The sequence below is a fragment of the Hippocampus zosterae genome, chromosome 19 (genome assembly GCF_025434085.1).
Source record: "Hippocampus zosterae strain Florida chromosome 19, ASM2543408v3, whole genome shotgun sequence".
Lineage (NCBI taxonomy): Eukaryota > Metazoa > Chordata > Actinopteri > Syngnathiformes > Syngnathidae > Hippocampus > Hippocampus zosterae.
In genome coordinates this window covers 5908417-5925678 of record NC_067469.1, presented here as the reverse complement: position 1 = coordinate 5925678, position 17262 = coordinate 5908417, and the positions used below count along the sequence as shown (strand labels likewise).

Genomic DNA, 17262 nt, shown 5'->3' with positions numbered 1-17262 from the left:
AGAGGAGGATGGCAAGTAAACAAACAAGCAGGACGGCACACACAGACACACACAATTGAGGACTGAAGGAGGGAGGAAATCATGCCAGCCAGATGTAAGCTTGGAGAAGGAGATTAGACATGATGAAGGCCCGTAACGATGCATCTGAACGCATGCAGGAGTACCTCGGCAATGCTTAGGGTAGATGAACAGGAGGGGAGCCGCGCCTGGTGCGACACAAAAAAGGAGGAGGAGAAGAGAAAGAGGGTTAACGGACTTGAGCAGGCGGGGACAGAAGCAAACAGAGACTGATGGGTGCAAGTGAGGATAGTACCCCCTGTCTTTGAGGGGCGGCGGAGGGGGGGGGGGGGGGTCGGACATCGGGACGATCGGTCTCTCTGTGACTGCCTTAGATGAGGCAAGGCAGCCGAGAGGGGGACAGACAGGACAGGACAGGACAGGAGATAGGATAGAGGAGGTCAGGTCAGGACAGCAGGTAGGAGCAGAAAAGAGGTCTCACACCCAACATGTTTTGTATCCAATTGGTACCACGTGCAAGTTGAGACAATAGAGACTATTCACGAAACCTGCATTAAAAAAAACATTTACAGGGGAACAAGAACATTTCCAAGAATGCCCACTTTTATGGCAGGACTCTACTCTTCTGGGCTCAACCAGTGTGTGTATATAACCAAAGAATCCACTAAACTCAAGTGCTGTCGAATTAATTGTTGACATTCAAAATGTGTGAATTGAAGTTGGAATGGTTTGTATTATGCCCCAACCAATAAAAAAAAAAGATCAAAATGTGGACATTGAGGAAATGTGAGCACGTTCCATCTCGACTAGAGTTTCGCTCTTCAGGATTGACACAACGTTTTTGTTTTACAGTCATCATTTTCCCCTTTCCCTTATCAAGATGCGACAGGTTGTTGTGTTAATAGTAACCACAGACTGTTCTGTATAAATATTGCCGGACAGCTTCACACCTCGTATCACCATTTGGTGACAGACGGTACGTTTGTGACAGGTGCTAAGCGACATATAAACACGGCTTCTGCGAGACATCTGCTCGCCTCATAAAGCACCTTCCTCCAAACCTGACACATTCTTGGCACATTCAAAAAGAAACACCGTTTCAGGCAAAAAAAAAAAAAAAAAAATCGCCAGCACGGACAGCGAGCTCACTTTGAATTACGACTGACGCAATTAGTTCAAACCAGCGCTTTCATTATGACACTGTCGCATTTTTAGATTATATAACAAATGGCTTTCAGAAAAAGGCACCGTCAAAGAGATAAGAATCGCTCGCTCGCAAATCACAACGCTGTGGATTGTCAAGTGGAACCCCGCGTTGGTCGTCTCCGGTACGCCACGTCATCTACTAATCTAATTATTAACTAATTATAAACTAGTCATCTAATTTTTATCCATTTGTGTTCATATTGTATTTAATTGAAGGACGTTTGTTGGTTTTTTTTCTCTTTCTTCTTTCTACATACATTCTTGCTGCTGGAGGCTGTAAATTTCCCCATTGTGGGACGAATAAAGGATATCTTATCTTATCTTACTCACGCACAGTGTTTTGATATTTCCCAAAAACCTCTAACCTCTCGTCTTTGTAATTTCATCTTTGGCAGAGGTACCGTCAATGGAGCAGCTGCAGGTAAGCCAAGCAAACCAAAAAGCAAAGCTGATTAGGCACAAGCGCTTTATCCTCCAGCACCTTGATTCATTACGGCTGTCTCCACATCCCAACGTATTAGAGGGGAGTTAGAAAATAGAAATTAATGAGCTCCTGAGCGACTTTGCCAGCGATGGGAGAGAGCGGGCGCAAACGCAGCACATTTGACAACCCCCCCCTCCCATCCTCCACTTGCCATCGCAGCCCATACGGCCGATGAGCGCGCTCCCATCCAGCTGGTCAGGCGCTCTCATTTCCGGTCTGTCCCTCCTGCGCCTCATTCTCTTCCTTCTTCGCCGCTCAATATTCAGACTCCTTCCCATTGTCTCTGCATCATGCCTCGAGGGTTCGGGTTCAGCTGCTGCAGCGTGAGTAATATCGCGCGGACACATGCAAAGCTAACACGGACCGGGTACAGGCACACACAAACGTGGCACGATCTATTTATAAACGTGCACACGCATCAAAAACAACAATGGCGGCGTACGAATAAGATAAGATAAGATATCCTTTATTCGTCCCACACTGGGGAAATTTACAGCCTCCAGCAGCAAGAATGTATATATATATATATATATATATATATATATATATATATATATATATATATATATATATATATATATATATATATATAAGAATAAATAAGTAGGTATCCGTTGACTTTTTTTGTAAGAAAAACACAAATCCATTGAAGTGCACACATATGAATGAGGACACAGCTATTTGCACTTCAAGCCCGGAGCAACTTGACCCAAATGGTCTTTCTCGTGTGAGCCAGACAAGGGAAGGGACACACAAAAATCGCTTGTCTTCTTTTTTTCCGTCTTAAATGAAGAGTATTCGACACAGTTTCGCAATGGAGAAATGGAGGGTCCCATAAATATTCATAATTACAACATGCGAGTTTTTTTTTTAATGATTAGTTAGTCTTCATTTAATGCGCATCCAATGTTTGACTTATTTTTATCCAATAAAATATCTAGAAGTACGTTCTTTCCGAATAGTGAAAAAACATTTCAAACCCACCAGAGAAAAGCAGACTGGTCTAAACTGATCACGTCAGACAAGCAGCATCAAGTCAGTTGCGAAACACCCACGCCAATCTGCTCCTTTTAGTTACGGGCCAATAAGGTCGTACTCCCATTCAAATTCAGAGTACAACCAAATTGGCCTCGTGGCAAGATAGGTGAACGGCTCCACGAGAGGCCGGCAGCTTGCCAAGAAAGACGTCCCACAGGTTATGCCCCGCGTAATCTGAATCAAGAAGAAATATTCTTTGCAGAGCGCGAGAGTAGGACAGAGAGGGCCCCGCCATCCACGAACGAAGCGCAGAGTGCGAGTCAGACGCATGAACAAGTTTGAAAGAATCAATGGTAGTAGTGTCGAGGCATTGATGACGTTTATATTGATGAATTATGGCTCCAGCTCTGAGTGACATCATGATTGTGTTGCTTGTCAGCTGATTAAAGCCACGATAAATCCTGAAGATGCTGCTTCGACGCATCTTTTTTCACCCCCCACATCTTTAATCATCCATCTGATCACTTTCTATGCCGCTTGTCCTCATTCCATTAGCAGGCGAGCTGGAGCGCATCCGACGTACTCCCTGAACTGGTCACAGCAACACTCACATTCCCGTCTATTGGCTATTTTGTCTCTAACTGACCTAACACGCACGATTGGCTCCCACGCGCTACGAGAGGCAAGACGCTGACCGCGTTTGCCGCGCTGCCCCAGTAACGCCAACCGTCTCGAGCTACAACACGGAAAGTAAAGATTTACCGTCCTCATCCCGCAGCCTTTTGCCTCCAGTTGGATGTGCGGTCACATGAGCCCATTACTCAACCTCCTACGTCTGACTCAGGGCCCGCGAGCATCATCTCCCCACTGGCGTCGTCACCGTCACAACCATTTACAGGCACACACGCACACAGATTGATATTTAAAGCCTCCCAAATTAGGCTCACCCAACCAAACTATGCACACGCAATGCATCCGGCATGTTTACCGAATAACAGAAAACGCACATGCAACACACACCACGCCTCTCTGCCGACTTCAAAACTTGTAAACGGCCTATACGCTATGCGGCGGGAAAAAACCAACACTTACCATCTCCTGCCTGAACTCGAGACTGAATGAGTTCGGGCGGTGGCACACGCACGCCGGGAGGACGCGCATTCTACAGCGAGAGGGCAAGTGCGCATGGCTGTGCGACGAGGTGGGGGTGGGGGGGTGGGGGCGAGAGTGGGAGAGAGAGAGAGGAGCATCGAAACAGCGATGACAGAAAATCAGAGGCGGCGGCTTCTAGCTTCGGATGAGCGGCTCTGCATGTACGATGTGGCTTTGTCTCCCTCGCCCTCATGATTGCGAGGTGACGAATACACAGAGAGGTGAGCTCGTCGACTCATCGCAAAGACAAGCTGCGGAGGTCAAACCTCCGTCTGCTCGACTTCCATCTTTGTCGCCATCGCTCTCCCCTGAATTAGCTTCCTTCCTTTCCCTCATCCTCTCTACGTCGTTAACTCTCAACCACGCTCTCTCCTTTCTTTCTCTTCCCATCTCATAAATCCTCTCGGCCTCCAGCGGGCCAGGAGACGAGCGAGCCTCTTTATGGGCCCGGGATAACGACAAGAACGTACACGCTTGCTCCGCTTACCAGACACTCCGCAAGACTCCGCAAAAGGAGATCAATACTGTCAGGCCCAAAAAAACAAAGGTGACATTATTTCGGAAAAAGAAACACAAAAGCTTGTAACGGTTGCCATTTGTCATTTCGAGAGGGGGATAAAAACTTTCAAGGGATGATGACACAGGCTGTAAAAACAAAACAACAACAAAAAACGGATCCGTTCAATGAGGAGTGGGGAACCTACCAAGGCCCGCCTAACAAGCATTTGATCCCACCCAGAATGCAATTCTAAAAACAAATAAAACCCTAGAAGTGTTCTTTGGAAGCTCCAAAACATTTGCCGCAATATTTACATCCATCCAGATTTTATCGTACCCATAAAAATAGATGAATGATGAAATAAGCTGCATGACTTTTTGAGCCATGTTTGTGAAGTGTGCTGCTAAATTCGAAATTATTATTATTTTTGCATGCATCAGTGGGACAATAATGATCCTGGAACTGAAAAATATTTTTATTTGTAATGAATATTTTGCTGAACATACATTTATTGTGTGCTGCTGACCCTTTTCAGGGTCGCGAGTGATCTGGAGCTTATCATAAAACCTGATCTGCTTGTTCGCCAAATTACAGGGAATGCATCGTAAACAAACAAACGGCGAGGGCACACACACAACAATACAAAAGAAAAGTATGAGTCGAGAATGAAGCCTTTATCCTTTTGACCTTGAGACAGATGTGTATTTTGTCGCTGGAAATGACAGACTATACAAATAAATACAGCATACAAGTGTCATGTCCAAAAAAGGAATACAATAAAAGTTTAGCCATCCATTGTTCCATTCTCGAAAATGCTTGTAAACATTCGGGTCGCGGTTGAGCTGGAGCTTTAGCTCGGATATCTTCAGGTAAAGGGCGGGCACATATAGATAATTTATTCACGCTAAAATTCACTCCTACAGACATCTAAGGGACAGTGACAAGTTCCGTTTCCGGATTAGGAGCCGCAGATGGCAGATCAATAAACGCTCACACTGCAGCTAGTTGTCCATTCATTAATCATTCATTGCCATCTGCCCGATCTTATCACACAGTCAATCCTTCCGATTTCTTCACATCAAAGATTCCACGACATGGGCGAGCTGGGTGTGCATTCATTTTGTCCGTTTGGTAAAATATATTTCTGGGAATTAAAGACTAACAGGAATTGCTGCAAATGATTCGCGGTACACTTGAATTCCTGGAATCCCTTGAACGCTTGAATTCTCGTCAATCGCTCAAAGCAATTTTCTTGCCAAAAGCACAATAGTTAAAAATACACGGAACATGAGGATGGATTGATTAGTTCTGAGAATGACCGCTAATCAGGTGTGGGGGAAAAATAAGAAGCAAGTACGTACTGCAAATCTTTTGCTGTCAGAATAGTTGTGAAAATACATCTGGGAGCATTCCTGCACTTCCGCCACAATGCGTCACCCAGCGGTGCTAATTTACAAAAGAAATGCAGCCACACTAAGTTTATGCGTCCGCGACCCGATCGGCGAGGGTGGCGAAAGATTCCGAGTCACTCACACGGCAACATCATCCACAGGCACGTCGAAAAAGACATATCCCAAAATTCTAAAACCACTCTAAATTTCGCCAAAATGAAAGTTGATCAAAAGGGCAAGAGGCGCGCATCATTATTCTTTTAGACTCGCATCAATATTTACTCAGTACAAGCACGACCGAAAGCGGTCTTTGTTCAAAGCACGGAGGAATTATCCTCCATAAAAATTAGAAGAGCCGATTGCAGAAGCGGAGATTGTGTTGTCTATTTGTTTACAAGGGATGCTACAAGCGCTTTGCGGGAAGGTCGTCCAAATGGGAGGTGAAGAAGTGGCTGGGGAGCAGACTGAGTTCATGAGGACATCTGATGCAACACCTTAAGACTGTTATCAAGGTGTTGCATTGGATATGCTCAAGAAAAAACTTTTAAATGGTTTACGTCAAACCCAAAAGCATCGTCAGGCTGTCGAACCATCCCGTGTCCAAGCCCTGTGCACCCATATGCTTCATTAATCTGGCGTGCCCATTACATAACTGCGCTAAATGCTAACAAGAGCGGAAAGGCGCACCCACCCTCCGACAGTGCGACAGGAAAAGAAAAGGGCTTTATGTGAATGGTTGTAAGCTGCTGCGCTCCATATGAGTCTTATTTAGTATCGCTTTGTGGTTGTTGAAAAAACACGCACACAAGCTTCATGCACACCATGACACAACAAAACAAAACAAAAAAAGCAGCATCGCACATGTCTGGCATTTCTGCTGCGATTGTGTGACCTCGCTTGACCCCGGAGTGCGACCTTTGCGTATCGGCATCGCGTGGTCTGGCGTTGCCAAGCCCGCCCCGGAACGGTCCAAAGAAAAGAACCACACTTCAAGGTGGCGAACAACGACAACGCCTCCCTCTCTGGGGACATTCTGCACATACTGTCAGCAGCAGCTTGCAATGTTGGAATTTTCAACAAGCATATGTCAAGCTTGTTGCTGCGATTAAAAAGAAAGGCTGGGAGCTATACCGGCGAATGTCTTTGAGTCGTCTGTTGCCATTAAAGCACCGAGGTGCACATGAGCACACGCAAGTATATGATGGGGCCATGTCCTGGAGGCTGGCTAAAAACGGATCGCTGACAGACACGCAAATAGACAACTATAAGTTGCTAAGGGCTCAGATAACATACCTTTACAAAGAGAATATTAATCAAAATAATGTGTTTGGACGAGCTGGGCTGACCGCTTCCTGCTCGCCACGCACAACTACGGGAACACTCCTCAGAAAGGAGCGAGAGCGACCCCCCCCCACCCCCCCCAGTCACTTTCTGTCAGATGAAGCGCATGCCCTCCCACTACAAACATCCCATTCCATGGTTCCCATGGCAACCCCCTCACCCATTCCCATGGCGCCCGCCTGCTGTCCGCCAGACACATGGCGTCGTGACACTGACACATGAGGTGAAAAAGAGAGAGAGAGAAAGAGAGAGAGAGGACAGCGTGCGAGAAACAGGGAATGCCCATTGACTTTGTATTTATATTTTTTTAATCCTGCAGGAGACATCTGTCATCTATTAATTATCCTTTTTTTTTTTTTGCATTGTTGAGATGCAACTTACTTGTTTTACATGTCGTTTGTAGGTATGGTCACGTTAGCAATGAGTACCCTCCAACATAGCCGAGAGTGTGCGAGTGTACAATGCGTGTGTGTGTGTGCGTGTGTAGACATACTTTAGGGGTGGGGCAGGATGCGGTAGAGAGGCGTGAAGTGGCCTGGGCACGGGGCGACTCCGAGGGCGTGGTGCTGAGAGAGGCCGTATCCCTGGGCAAGACCTGTACACCCCGCGAGATAATGGCGTCTGGGATCTGAGCTCACACACACACACACACACGCACACACACACCATCAAAACCCAAATTATACGATCGTGATGGTGAAAAGACCTGTTAGAAACACAGATCGCAATGTACCGTATTTCCTGAAATACAAGCCGACACGCTAATCGATACCAAGCCACACTCAAGGGGAGTTCAAAAAAAAAAAAAAAAAAAACTTACTTGCTAAAGCTAACTTGATTATGTGAACCACAGAAATGAATCAAGACTATAAAAAGCATTATTTTAAAAGCACATTTGTGAAAGTGGGAACTAACTTAAAATACACCGTTTAGTCAACACCCTCGTCAAATCGATGCCCTCGCTTGGCTACCTTGGCGGCGATGGATGCTGCGGTGATGTGGGAGGAGGAGCTGTCCTCCGTGGACGCCACGCCGCTGTCTTTCTTTTCCTCATCCTCGTCCTCGCACTGCACGCCCTTGTCCTCCGTCTGACGCCGTGGCGAACTGTTGGGCGGCGGCGACAGAGGCGGCGGCGGCGACGGCAGGTCCTCCAGCTCGTCCGCCGCCTCCTTAACCTTCACCACGGCGTCACGCAGGAGGTCGATGGCGTGTGGCAGCGCTGGCAGGATGAACTGGAAGCATTCCTGTCACGGATACAGACGACGAAGATCAGTAATGTTCATAGATTGGACCGTGACGCAGAGCGCAAAGTTGGAAAAATAAACATTTCTCGTGAAATTGAATTATCTTTATTCGTTCCGCAGTAGCAGTTTATGTTTCGCTATACCATTTCGCTTAATCATGCTAGCATTGAGCTAGCTAACGATATGATCTGGTTTGGCTCAACAAAACTGAAACATCCACTTCAGTACAGTAACAAAAAAATAAATAAAACTTATTTACATTCCACTGATGCCTAACACAGAATGTCTTCACTTCCTGCAGATGTTTCAAATAAACACGCGTTAACATAATTAGCCTGTCCATCTTGGCGGCATTTTTGCTTTCTGGTCCCTCACTTTTTTTAGTATGTCAGTGTGCCTTTGGTTCCGCCGCTATGCTAAACGGTCCATTCTCCTCTCTCCCAAGACGAGAGCTAATGTGTGAAATTATTTATCATCTTGTATATTTTAAGCACTGGAAAGATACATTATTAATCACGCCAAAGCTTTACTGTATCAACACGGCTTGCAAAACGGGCTTCCGCAACATCATTTCTCCACCATGGTCTTATGAGCAGTCGCGATTAATGTAACCTTCATTCAAATGCGTTGCCGTCTGAACATTGATGAAAAAACTAGAACTCAAGTGTCCTGTCTGGAGTGAAGGAAAATGACGACAGACATTCCTCCCGCCACATTTTGTGCTTTCACTGCGTTGTGAGGTGTCCGTGAGTACCTCCGCTTGGAGCTAAGTAAGTAAGTAAGTAAGCTAAGCTAAGTAAAATCTGGATCTGTTTAACTGAAAGAAAAGATGACGCGCTCGCAGGAAGCCACGACTACTTCGTTCGTGTGAACGACAACAGGCCGATTAGCGCGCGCGCGCATGCTAGTGCGCAATGAGATGCAGACAGACGGTGCGGTCAGCGCAGCGGAGAGGGAGGTGCGAAAAATTAAAATAAGACGAGCGGGCGGAAAGCACGCACTCACACATACTCGCGTCGGAGACATCACGGGCAAAACACAAGCCCACACATGTACTGTGATCTATGCCTTTGGAGATAACAGTCAATGAATCACTCCAGTGAACATGAAAACACACACAGAAGCGCACTCTCCAAGCTCCTTGAGTGGGGTACACGCATACAAGTACACAACATACTTTACATATTGTCGTGTTATTGCTCGAGAGATGCATGTGCCTTTAAGGGGCAGTGCCAGGCAGGGTGAAAGGTGAGCGAGTCTGAGTGTGAAGCGTTATGAGAGAGCGCTGGTCAATAAAATGAACTATCAACAATCTCACTATGCGAACTAAATACAGGATTTCCAATATAAAATGTAGCACTTGCATAGTCAGAATTTTTTTTTCAATCTAGTACAGTACTCAGCTTTCCCCGAAATGTAATGAGAGAATCGTTTTATACACGTCTGACTCTACCAGCGTTCTTAAGAACGCCAATGTGCTCCAGCTGCATTTTGAAGCATCTTTACAATCTAAATTAAGCCCTCGTCTCATCCTACCTGGGAGCCTTTCTTGCTTCCTGGTAAGTTAATGATTAGTGTCTTCCCTCGAATTCCGCACACAGGTCTGGAAACATGCAAACACACGGGCCGATTATGAGGAACGCAGCACAGACCTCCACCAAGGCATATAAACTTGCAGTTGTGGAAATGAATATATGGTAAAACATCTCCATGTATTATTATTATTATTAGTGTTTTTTTCCCCATCATCCATATCTCACCAAAGTGGTACATCCTAGAAAAAAAGAGCCGCAATCTATGTCGGTGAGCACTAACAGACCCATGCTAAAGCAAACAAAGAGCCTTGGCAGAGGTAATAAAGCAAGTCAGCCAAAGAGTAGATCTGACCTGGACAGCATGCCTAGCGGCGTGACGTTGAGAGAGCCCATCAACATTGCCAGCGACATCCCCGGAGCCTCACGCTCGATCACCTCCTTAGTGGCCTGGAGAAATGACATGTTTTCCAACAGATCATCATCAGCAGACGGCGTATGCATCTCAAGTCCGCTAACAACGACAGACACGTGATCCGGATGCCAGCGAGTCCGTTTTGCTTCTCCCAAGTAGAACGCAGGTCCCACCTGTGCTGAATTTAAAGGCCATGAAGGGCCGCTTCGATTGGCCTGGGGAATCAAGTCGGCCGTGTTCAGACTCACAACGGCGCAAGCGCCCATTTCTAATCATCAACAAAAATGCCAATAGAAAGAAATCGCCATCCATGCGTACGGTTACACTTTCCTTTCTGTAAGACCTGCGCTGAGCAGTACCTGTGACAAAAATGTCCAGGAAACAAGTTTGTCCTGTCAGCTTTTTGTTCTCGACAGTCACACGGTGTCTCGAAAAGGCTCAGAGCACACATTGAGACGAATAGATGTGTTCATCGGCAGTGTTCAGGGTTAAATCAGATAGAAGGTATTATCGGACAGCGTGTACACGTTTCCACCACTCGCCTCTCCCTCCTGGGCTTCCCTTCCAGGAAGATTGCTGCTGTCTCACATGATTGATGAGGGCCATTGAAGCTCAGGTACGGCCAAAGTGTGCGGTGGGAAATCGGTACCAAGCAAACCGGTGCGGTTTTGGTTAGCAAAGGAGTCCGCGGGCTAACAGTGGCACTTATGAACTGAAGAATCCGACTTTTTCTGACTCGTTTATTTTGCTGAAATCAGCTAGATTCTCTGGGCCTCTAGTGAGTCTGGCTTTTGTTACCGTGAGAACCGGCGATGGACCTTGAGCTTTTTGATGAAAGAAGCTTGACGGGATGGGGGCGGTCGGGCTGTCGTCATCTCGCCAGCAAGTGTATGCGTAACCGAGGGTTGTATTTTGAAAAGACAAAGAATGTCACTTGATCGTAGTCGCAACCCATATCAAACATCTACCAGGGTCGAACAATCCTATTTTGGATCAGAGCAAAATTCCACAATCATTTCTTGCATGTGTCTGAATTTTGATTTTAAGAGTCATGTATTATTAATCAAGGGGGGAAAAAAAAACAACCCGTTCCATTTTTTAATGCTGACCACTAATAAACAAACTCAATCTCCTGAGCAGAAGACAAATAGAGAAAAAAAAAAATCCAAGAATGGCTCGACACATGTACTGACACCTGCCAGCCATTATCTCTTAATTGCTTACACGATCCCACATTAAGGAAAAAAAAATAATCAGTAAGGATTTGACTGCAGCCTATTTATTTCCCGTGAGACCTCGGGGCTAATTACACTGTATGTTAATCATCACTCACACAGACAGACACATGCACGCTCACACCAAAAACACGTTTGTGTCAGCAAAATGCTAAAAAGTCCAAAACATCAGGAGATGTTTGTCTGTCTTTGCAGTCTCATTTTCTAGTGGGGAGGATGCCTGGAAACACAGCTCTCAAGTTGCACAGAAAAAAAAAGAAGAATTTGCCGGAATGACATCACGCGACACAGTGAAGTGAGAAAAGGATTTTGTGTTTTGATTGTATTTGCTGACTTTTTTTTTTCCCTCCGCCGTCCGACATGCAAAAATTGGGATCGTGGATAAACTGGTGCCTATGCCAGTTGACTTTGTGTGAGAAATGCGGCATGCCCTGAACTGCTCAGCATTCTGTGTTCCAATGACCGAGAGAGTGAACCCACCTCCGGTGTGACGTCTCTTGGAGCAAAGCCGGTACCTCCGGTGGTTAAAATGAGGTTAAGCTCCTTTTCATCGCACCAGTCCACCAAAGTCTCCTGTTGAAACGCCAGCGTACACGTAGTTAGGACCTTAGTGTGGGGTGGGGGAGTTGCTGCAAATCATGTGATAAATAAAAGTGTACCTTGATTTCATCTATTTCGTCTGGCACTATCTTGTAAGCCACAATCATACCACCCAACCTGAAAGAAAGAAAAGTCAGTAAACTTCATTTTTTTTGTCACCATTTTATATGATACAATATGTCGACGTTTGGCGTCTACGTGGGTAAGATTTGCGCCACCCAGACGGTGTACCATCCATTAGCGTAAGTGGCACATTCAAGTCAATGGGAGAATGTGCGCAACCAGCAAGGTGTACACACTTGTACGCCTTTTCTGACTTAAGCAAATGGGAGAATGTGCCCCGAAAAGAGGAATGGAGATGAGAGGAGAGACGCAATGCCCTTGAACATCTCCTGGAAGGACTTTTCCACAGGACAATCCACTCAAGAGGAAGTTGCTGCTGCTGGTACCGATCCCTGGCGACCTCCAGTGGTCAAATTGAGTAGGGCACTTCCGCCCCAAATAACCCGAGGCTCAAGGTGAAGGCTCAAAACGGACACGTTTTATGTAATCCCCCCCCACCCCCCTCCCCACACACACAGGACAGTCATTTTTGGAAGTGATCTGCATCACCCCTGCGTGACTGACAGGCGCTTAAACGCCGTGATACCCACCAACTCTGGGGGTATTTCTTTCTTTTTTTAATAATCATTTTAGACGTTTTTACCAATTTACAAGCCGACTTGTCACACGCAAGTGTAAAATCCGCACACTGCAAATAACATTCAAGGTGATCTGTAAACATGACACTTCTTCCCTCGCCTGGCTACCCCCCCCCCCCCCCCCCCCACCACCTTTCTCCACACACGCCACTGCTGACATTTCAGTGATGGCACAGGAGATTTACTTTTTCTGATATGCTGGGGAGGGATGATGGTTTCCGTCATCTCCGTACTTAAGTTTGTGTGCAGCTGAGCATGTGCACGTGCATGTTCAAGCATGTACACTCGTCCTTTTTTTGTGCGTGCGTGTGTGTGTGTGTGGGGGGGGGGGCGTGTTACACCTCAGGAGAGTAAAGGAGCTGTCAAGACAAATCACCTCTCTCTCTCTGTCTCTCTCTCTCCTGGGGGTTTTATGGCGCTCTGTTTCAGCCAAAATGAAAATATGCTCAACACATAACGAGGGTTCCTTCCCACTGTTTCCTAGGCAACCCCTCCTATCTGAAGCCTCTACTTGCTACGCTGTTCATCGTATGTGTGCGTGTGTGTGTGTGTGTATGTGTGTGTGTGTGTGTGTGTGCGCGCGCGCGCGCGCGCCCACCATTGAATGTTTACTCGTTGTTTTGGGTTGCGATCATCATGTTATTTTTGGGTGAGGACGTTGTTGATTGGCCCACGCATTTTACTCGTACTACTCTGTGATCAATACATGATACGCCACCGTCATGTGCACTCAAGGGCAACAGGACCACGTCACGCTACATATGCAGCGGAACCTCCAAAAATCCAACACGGTTCACAAGATGCCACAGACATGCTGTATGTTGGCAAGAAACGGCTACAAACACATCTCTTTGTTGTTAGCTTAATGCTAACACATAATGGGAAATGCCATAGACCAGGCATGTCCAAAGTCCGGCTCGCGGGCCAAAACCGGCCCGCGGTCGAATTTCATTCGGCCCTCGGCCCCTGTCATAAAATCAGTGCCGTCTGGCCCGCAGGTTGGGCGCAATGGAACAGGTGTTGCATTGACTGAGGTCTCGTAGACTGGTGAGTGATGTTTCATAGAGTACTGCTTCCCTCTAGTGGCTAAATGAGTAATAGCATTCACTAAACGAGTAATAGCATTTAGACACTAGAGGGCATCACTCATGAGTTAACAAGACATCACTCCGTGTTTATATTGACTGATATGTCATATTTCAAATGATCCTTGGATATGTGTATTGCTTGTTCATTTCCCTGTTGTTCGAGTCAAAGGTTTTGTGACTATTGAAAGGTCATGGTGATACATTTTATGTTTCAAATCAATCAATTTGCACTCAGGAGACTTCTGTTTAAGAAAAAGTCAAGTGAATAAGCAGTTGCATGTGATATACCTGTTTCAAATGAACCAAAAGAAATGGAAATGTGAAACAGACTGGCTTACTAAAATTTGTTGAACAATATTGTTGTTCAATGTAAAGAATGTCAGCCAAGGTCGGCCCCCCGACATTTTACCACATAAAATCTGGCCCCCTTGGCAAAAAGTTTGGACACCCCTGCCATAGACAGACTAATGAATAGCACCTCTGGCAGTGGTATTAAGCTTGAAGACTATTCAAACAAACATTGCAGCAACACAGGTAGACCAACAATATCACAAACCCCACACCCCACTTTTTAGCATTTAGCCTACAATTTATCAATACGTTTGGACGTTCTTTGTAAATACGTGTACCACTACTAAATCTAAATAGACGCGGAAGTAATTCAAAGAGGTACGCCACCCCTCCCGGACCTCAGACGGGGTACAGCTACAGCACAAACATGGGAACAGGAATTGTAGTTGAACATAAGGGCTACGTGTAACCTTTTCAGTGTTTTTAAACTCAAACTTAAATATATAAATAAATAAATTGCTGGACGAGACAGATTTGTGACAGTGCGAGAGCGCCCCGTAACCCTGATGGAGCGCCGTGCCCGAGTGTGGATGAATGTCGCACACCCCTGAGGTTGCACAATACAGAATCTGCCAAGTTTTTAAACTGAGCGTTTAACCCACCATTGCGTGTCAGCTACACAAATCTCCCTCGAATGAAATTCATCCAGAAGAACAAGACATCGAGCAAAGCTCGCGTTGAAGGGCAAGGTGCGGCCTTTTAGCCGCAGGTCTAAAAAAATTTTTAAAAAATAAATAACATCCTCACAAAGGAGGGGTGAGCAAAAGGAGAAATAGTTTTTTATATTTCAATGGGAGGTGTGCGTCAAAAGGGTCTCGTGTGGTAGTAGTCTGGGCCTGAAAGCCTGGATGTTTCAAATTTTCTATGAATAAAAGACGAGCAGTGTAAGAGGATAAAGGAAGGATGAGACAGAGTGAAAGGAGTGCGAGCACCAAGAGATACACCGTCAGGGGTACACTGACTGAAAGTGTGTGTGTGTGTGTGTGTGTGTACAGAAAATCTCGGTGGTAGTGGGACACTTAAGACGAAATCCATCTGCCAGGGTGATTTTTATTAATAATAAACAAGCTCTCGGCAAGGGGCACTCACTCTTCTGTTCCTTTTCTTTCCTCTTTGCTTGCAAGACAGTGCATTGTGGGGGCACGCGTACACGCACGAGAACACACACACACACACACACACACGAGAACACACACAAGGCTCCTCGTCGTGGCATGGAAGCCATTAAAGGTCATCCATATGTAGAGGGGCTCTCAAGGGGTCATCTCTCCACTGATGGAGAGAAGGAGGGAGGGACTCGACAAGCCCACCTCTTGAAATCCCTGACGAGCTCCGAGTGCTCAGCGAGGGGTTGCAATTCCCATGATTCCACTCGACATGGGGTTGGGAAATATCTGACGAAACAGTATTTCCATTTGAGTTTTTTTAACCATCAAATCAAATATCGTGTGTATGAATTAAGCTCCACGTCTTTCTTGTCATCCTGAAATTAACCATTTTGAACTAATGCCAGGGAGCGTCTGTATACGCCGCGTCATAAGCCGCTGGGCCAATACCGAGTCAAGTTTTCGCGATGTGTGGTTGTGTGCATTTTAGTGTGACACCATCCGGGGTTGCAAGGTGACCCCCCCACCACACCCCCCGCCCTCCCTTCGCCAAGGCCAAATAGCAGAAAGTGAAACACTCACTGACATTTATCCGACATTAGAATCGTTGACCTGCGACATCTCAGCCAGCCCAAATGTGTGTGTGTTTTTGTTCGTGTGCAGATAAATCCCTCCTTAACCCTCCTCTCAACCCCTTTGTCAGGTTTGGTTTAAATCCGGACCGTTGCGTTTTCTAGGCAATGGCTGTCCAATCGCTACAGCTGTACACGCTTTACAATTAAAACACACACACACACCGGTCATAAAACTTCATCTCAGTCACAACAACAGACCGTCTACAACAGGGTGCCCATTACGTCGATCCTGATCTACCGGTAGATCTAAGACAGGTCCCAAGTAGATCCGAGGAGTGTCGAGAAGAAAAAAAAAACAAACAACCATTTGTTTGTCTTTGTACATGTTAGTAATATATTTTTTGTGTTAATATACACTGCACACTAATCAGTCTCATTTTCACAAAAAAAAAAATTTAAAAAATAAAATAAAGCAGGTAAATCTTAAATTTGTGTGTGTGTGTGTGTGCGTGCGCCGGTAAGGGTAGATCCCGTGAGGTTAGTTGATCAAAAAGTAGATCTTCGATCCAAAAAGTTTGGGCACCCCTGGTCTACAACATAGAATTTTGCAAAGTGGACACGTAGCCAAAGATATGACAAGGAGGCAGCGCTTCATGGCCCCTCCCAGGAGGAGGGCATGGACAACGCGTTGATGCCGACCCCCTCGCTCCAGTCAATCAATGGACGTAATGAAAATGACCCGGGCAACGGGAGGGGAATCTTACGCCACTATTACGACCGAAAAAGGCAATGTGTGGTGTCTTGAATTCTATTTAAGGACATGACTTCCTGTTCCATCTACAGTATAACGTGTGTTTTAGGAAATTAAACCACAGGCCCAATTATTTAGTGCGTTGGATCTTTTTTCAGTTTCACTAAAACTTTGATGAGGATGATTTGATTTTTTTAATTGCTCCTTTTCATGTTCCACATCCTTATTGCAGATTTCACCTCCTCTTTGTGAAATGAACGACTCCTGCAGACACAGAGAGACAGAGGAGCGCTTTTTGTCGTCGCCGTGCATGCTGGGAATTTCCCTCCACAGGGCGACACTGAGCCCCAACATGTTGCGTTCGAGAGATATTTTTAGTCCCTTTGTTACATCCCTTCAGAAAAAGGCTCCCTCCATCAAATGGATGCAGACACGGAGATGCGCCCATTTAATTTAAGGTGTCCTTTTTTTTTTCTTTTCCCGTCTGTATGAGTCATCAATGAGACTAATACTCACAAGGATGGATCATGGACGAGATCTTTGAGGTTTACGCCGCTGCGGTCCTCTGCCAGGTTTCGGTAACAGCTGTCGCTCA

At 45.9% G+C, this 17262-nt stretch overlaps 1 protein-coding gene across 15 annotated transcripts in view; it reads right to left on the bottom strand.

Annotated features, from left to right (window-relative positions):
- gphnb (gephyrin b) overlaps nt 1-17262 on the bottom strand; it is a 50507-nt gene that overhangs the window by 14856 nt on the left and 18389 nt on the right. For 9 of the 15 annotated variants that reach the window (XR_007960122.1, XM_052053117.1, XM_052053113.1 and 6 more), the window contains exons 2-9: nt 17184-17262; nt 12155-12212; nt 11976-12068; nt 10201-10295; nt 9850-9916; nt 8041-8313; nt 7563-7697; nt 165-206 (exon numbers count right to left, since the gene is read on the bottom strand). Coding sequence is in view for 14 of the 15 variants with exons in the window: in XM_052053117.1 (XP_051909077.1) it covers nt 165-206; nt 7563-7697; nt 8041-8313; nt 9850-9916; nt 10201-10295; nt 11976-12068; nt 12155-12212; nt 17184-17262 (842 nt within the window). In the remaining variant the exon portion in view is untranslated. The remainder of the gene's footprint in view (nt 1-164; nt 207-7562; nt 7698-8040; nt 8314-9849; nt 9917-10200; nt 10296-11975; nt 12069-12154; nt 12213-17183) is intronic. The other 6 variants (XM_052053116.1, XM_052053121.1, XM_052053123.1 and 3 more) reach the window with 1 other exon arrangement.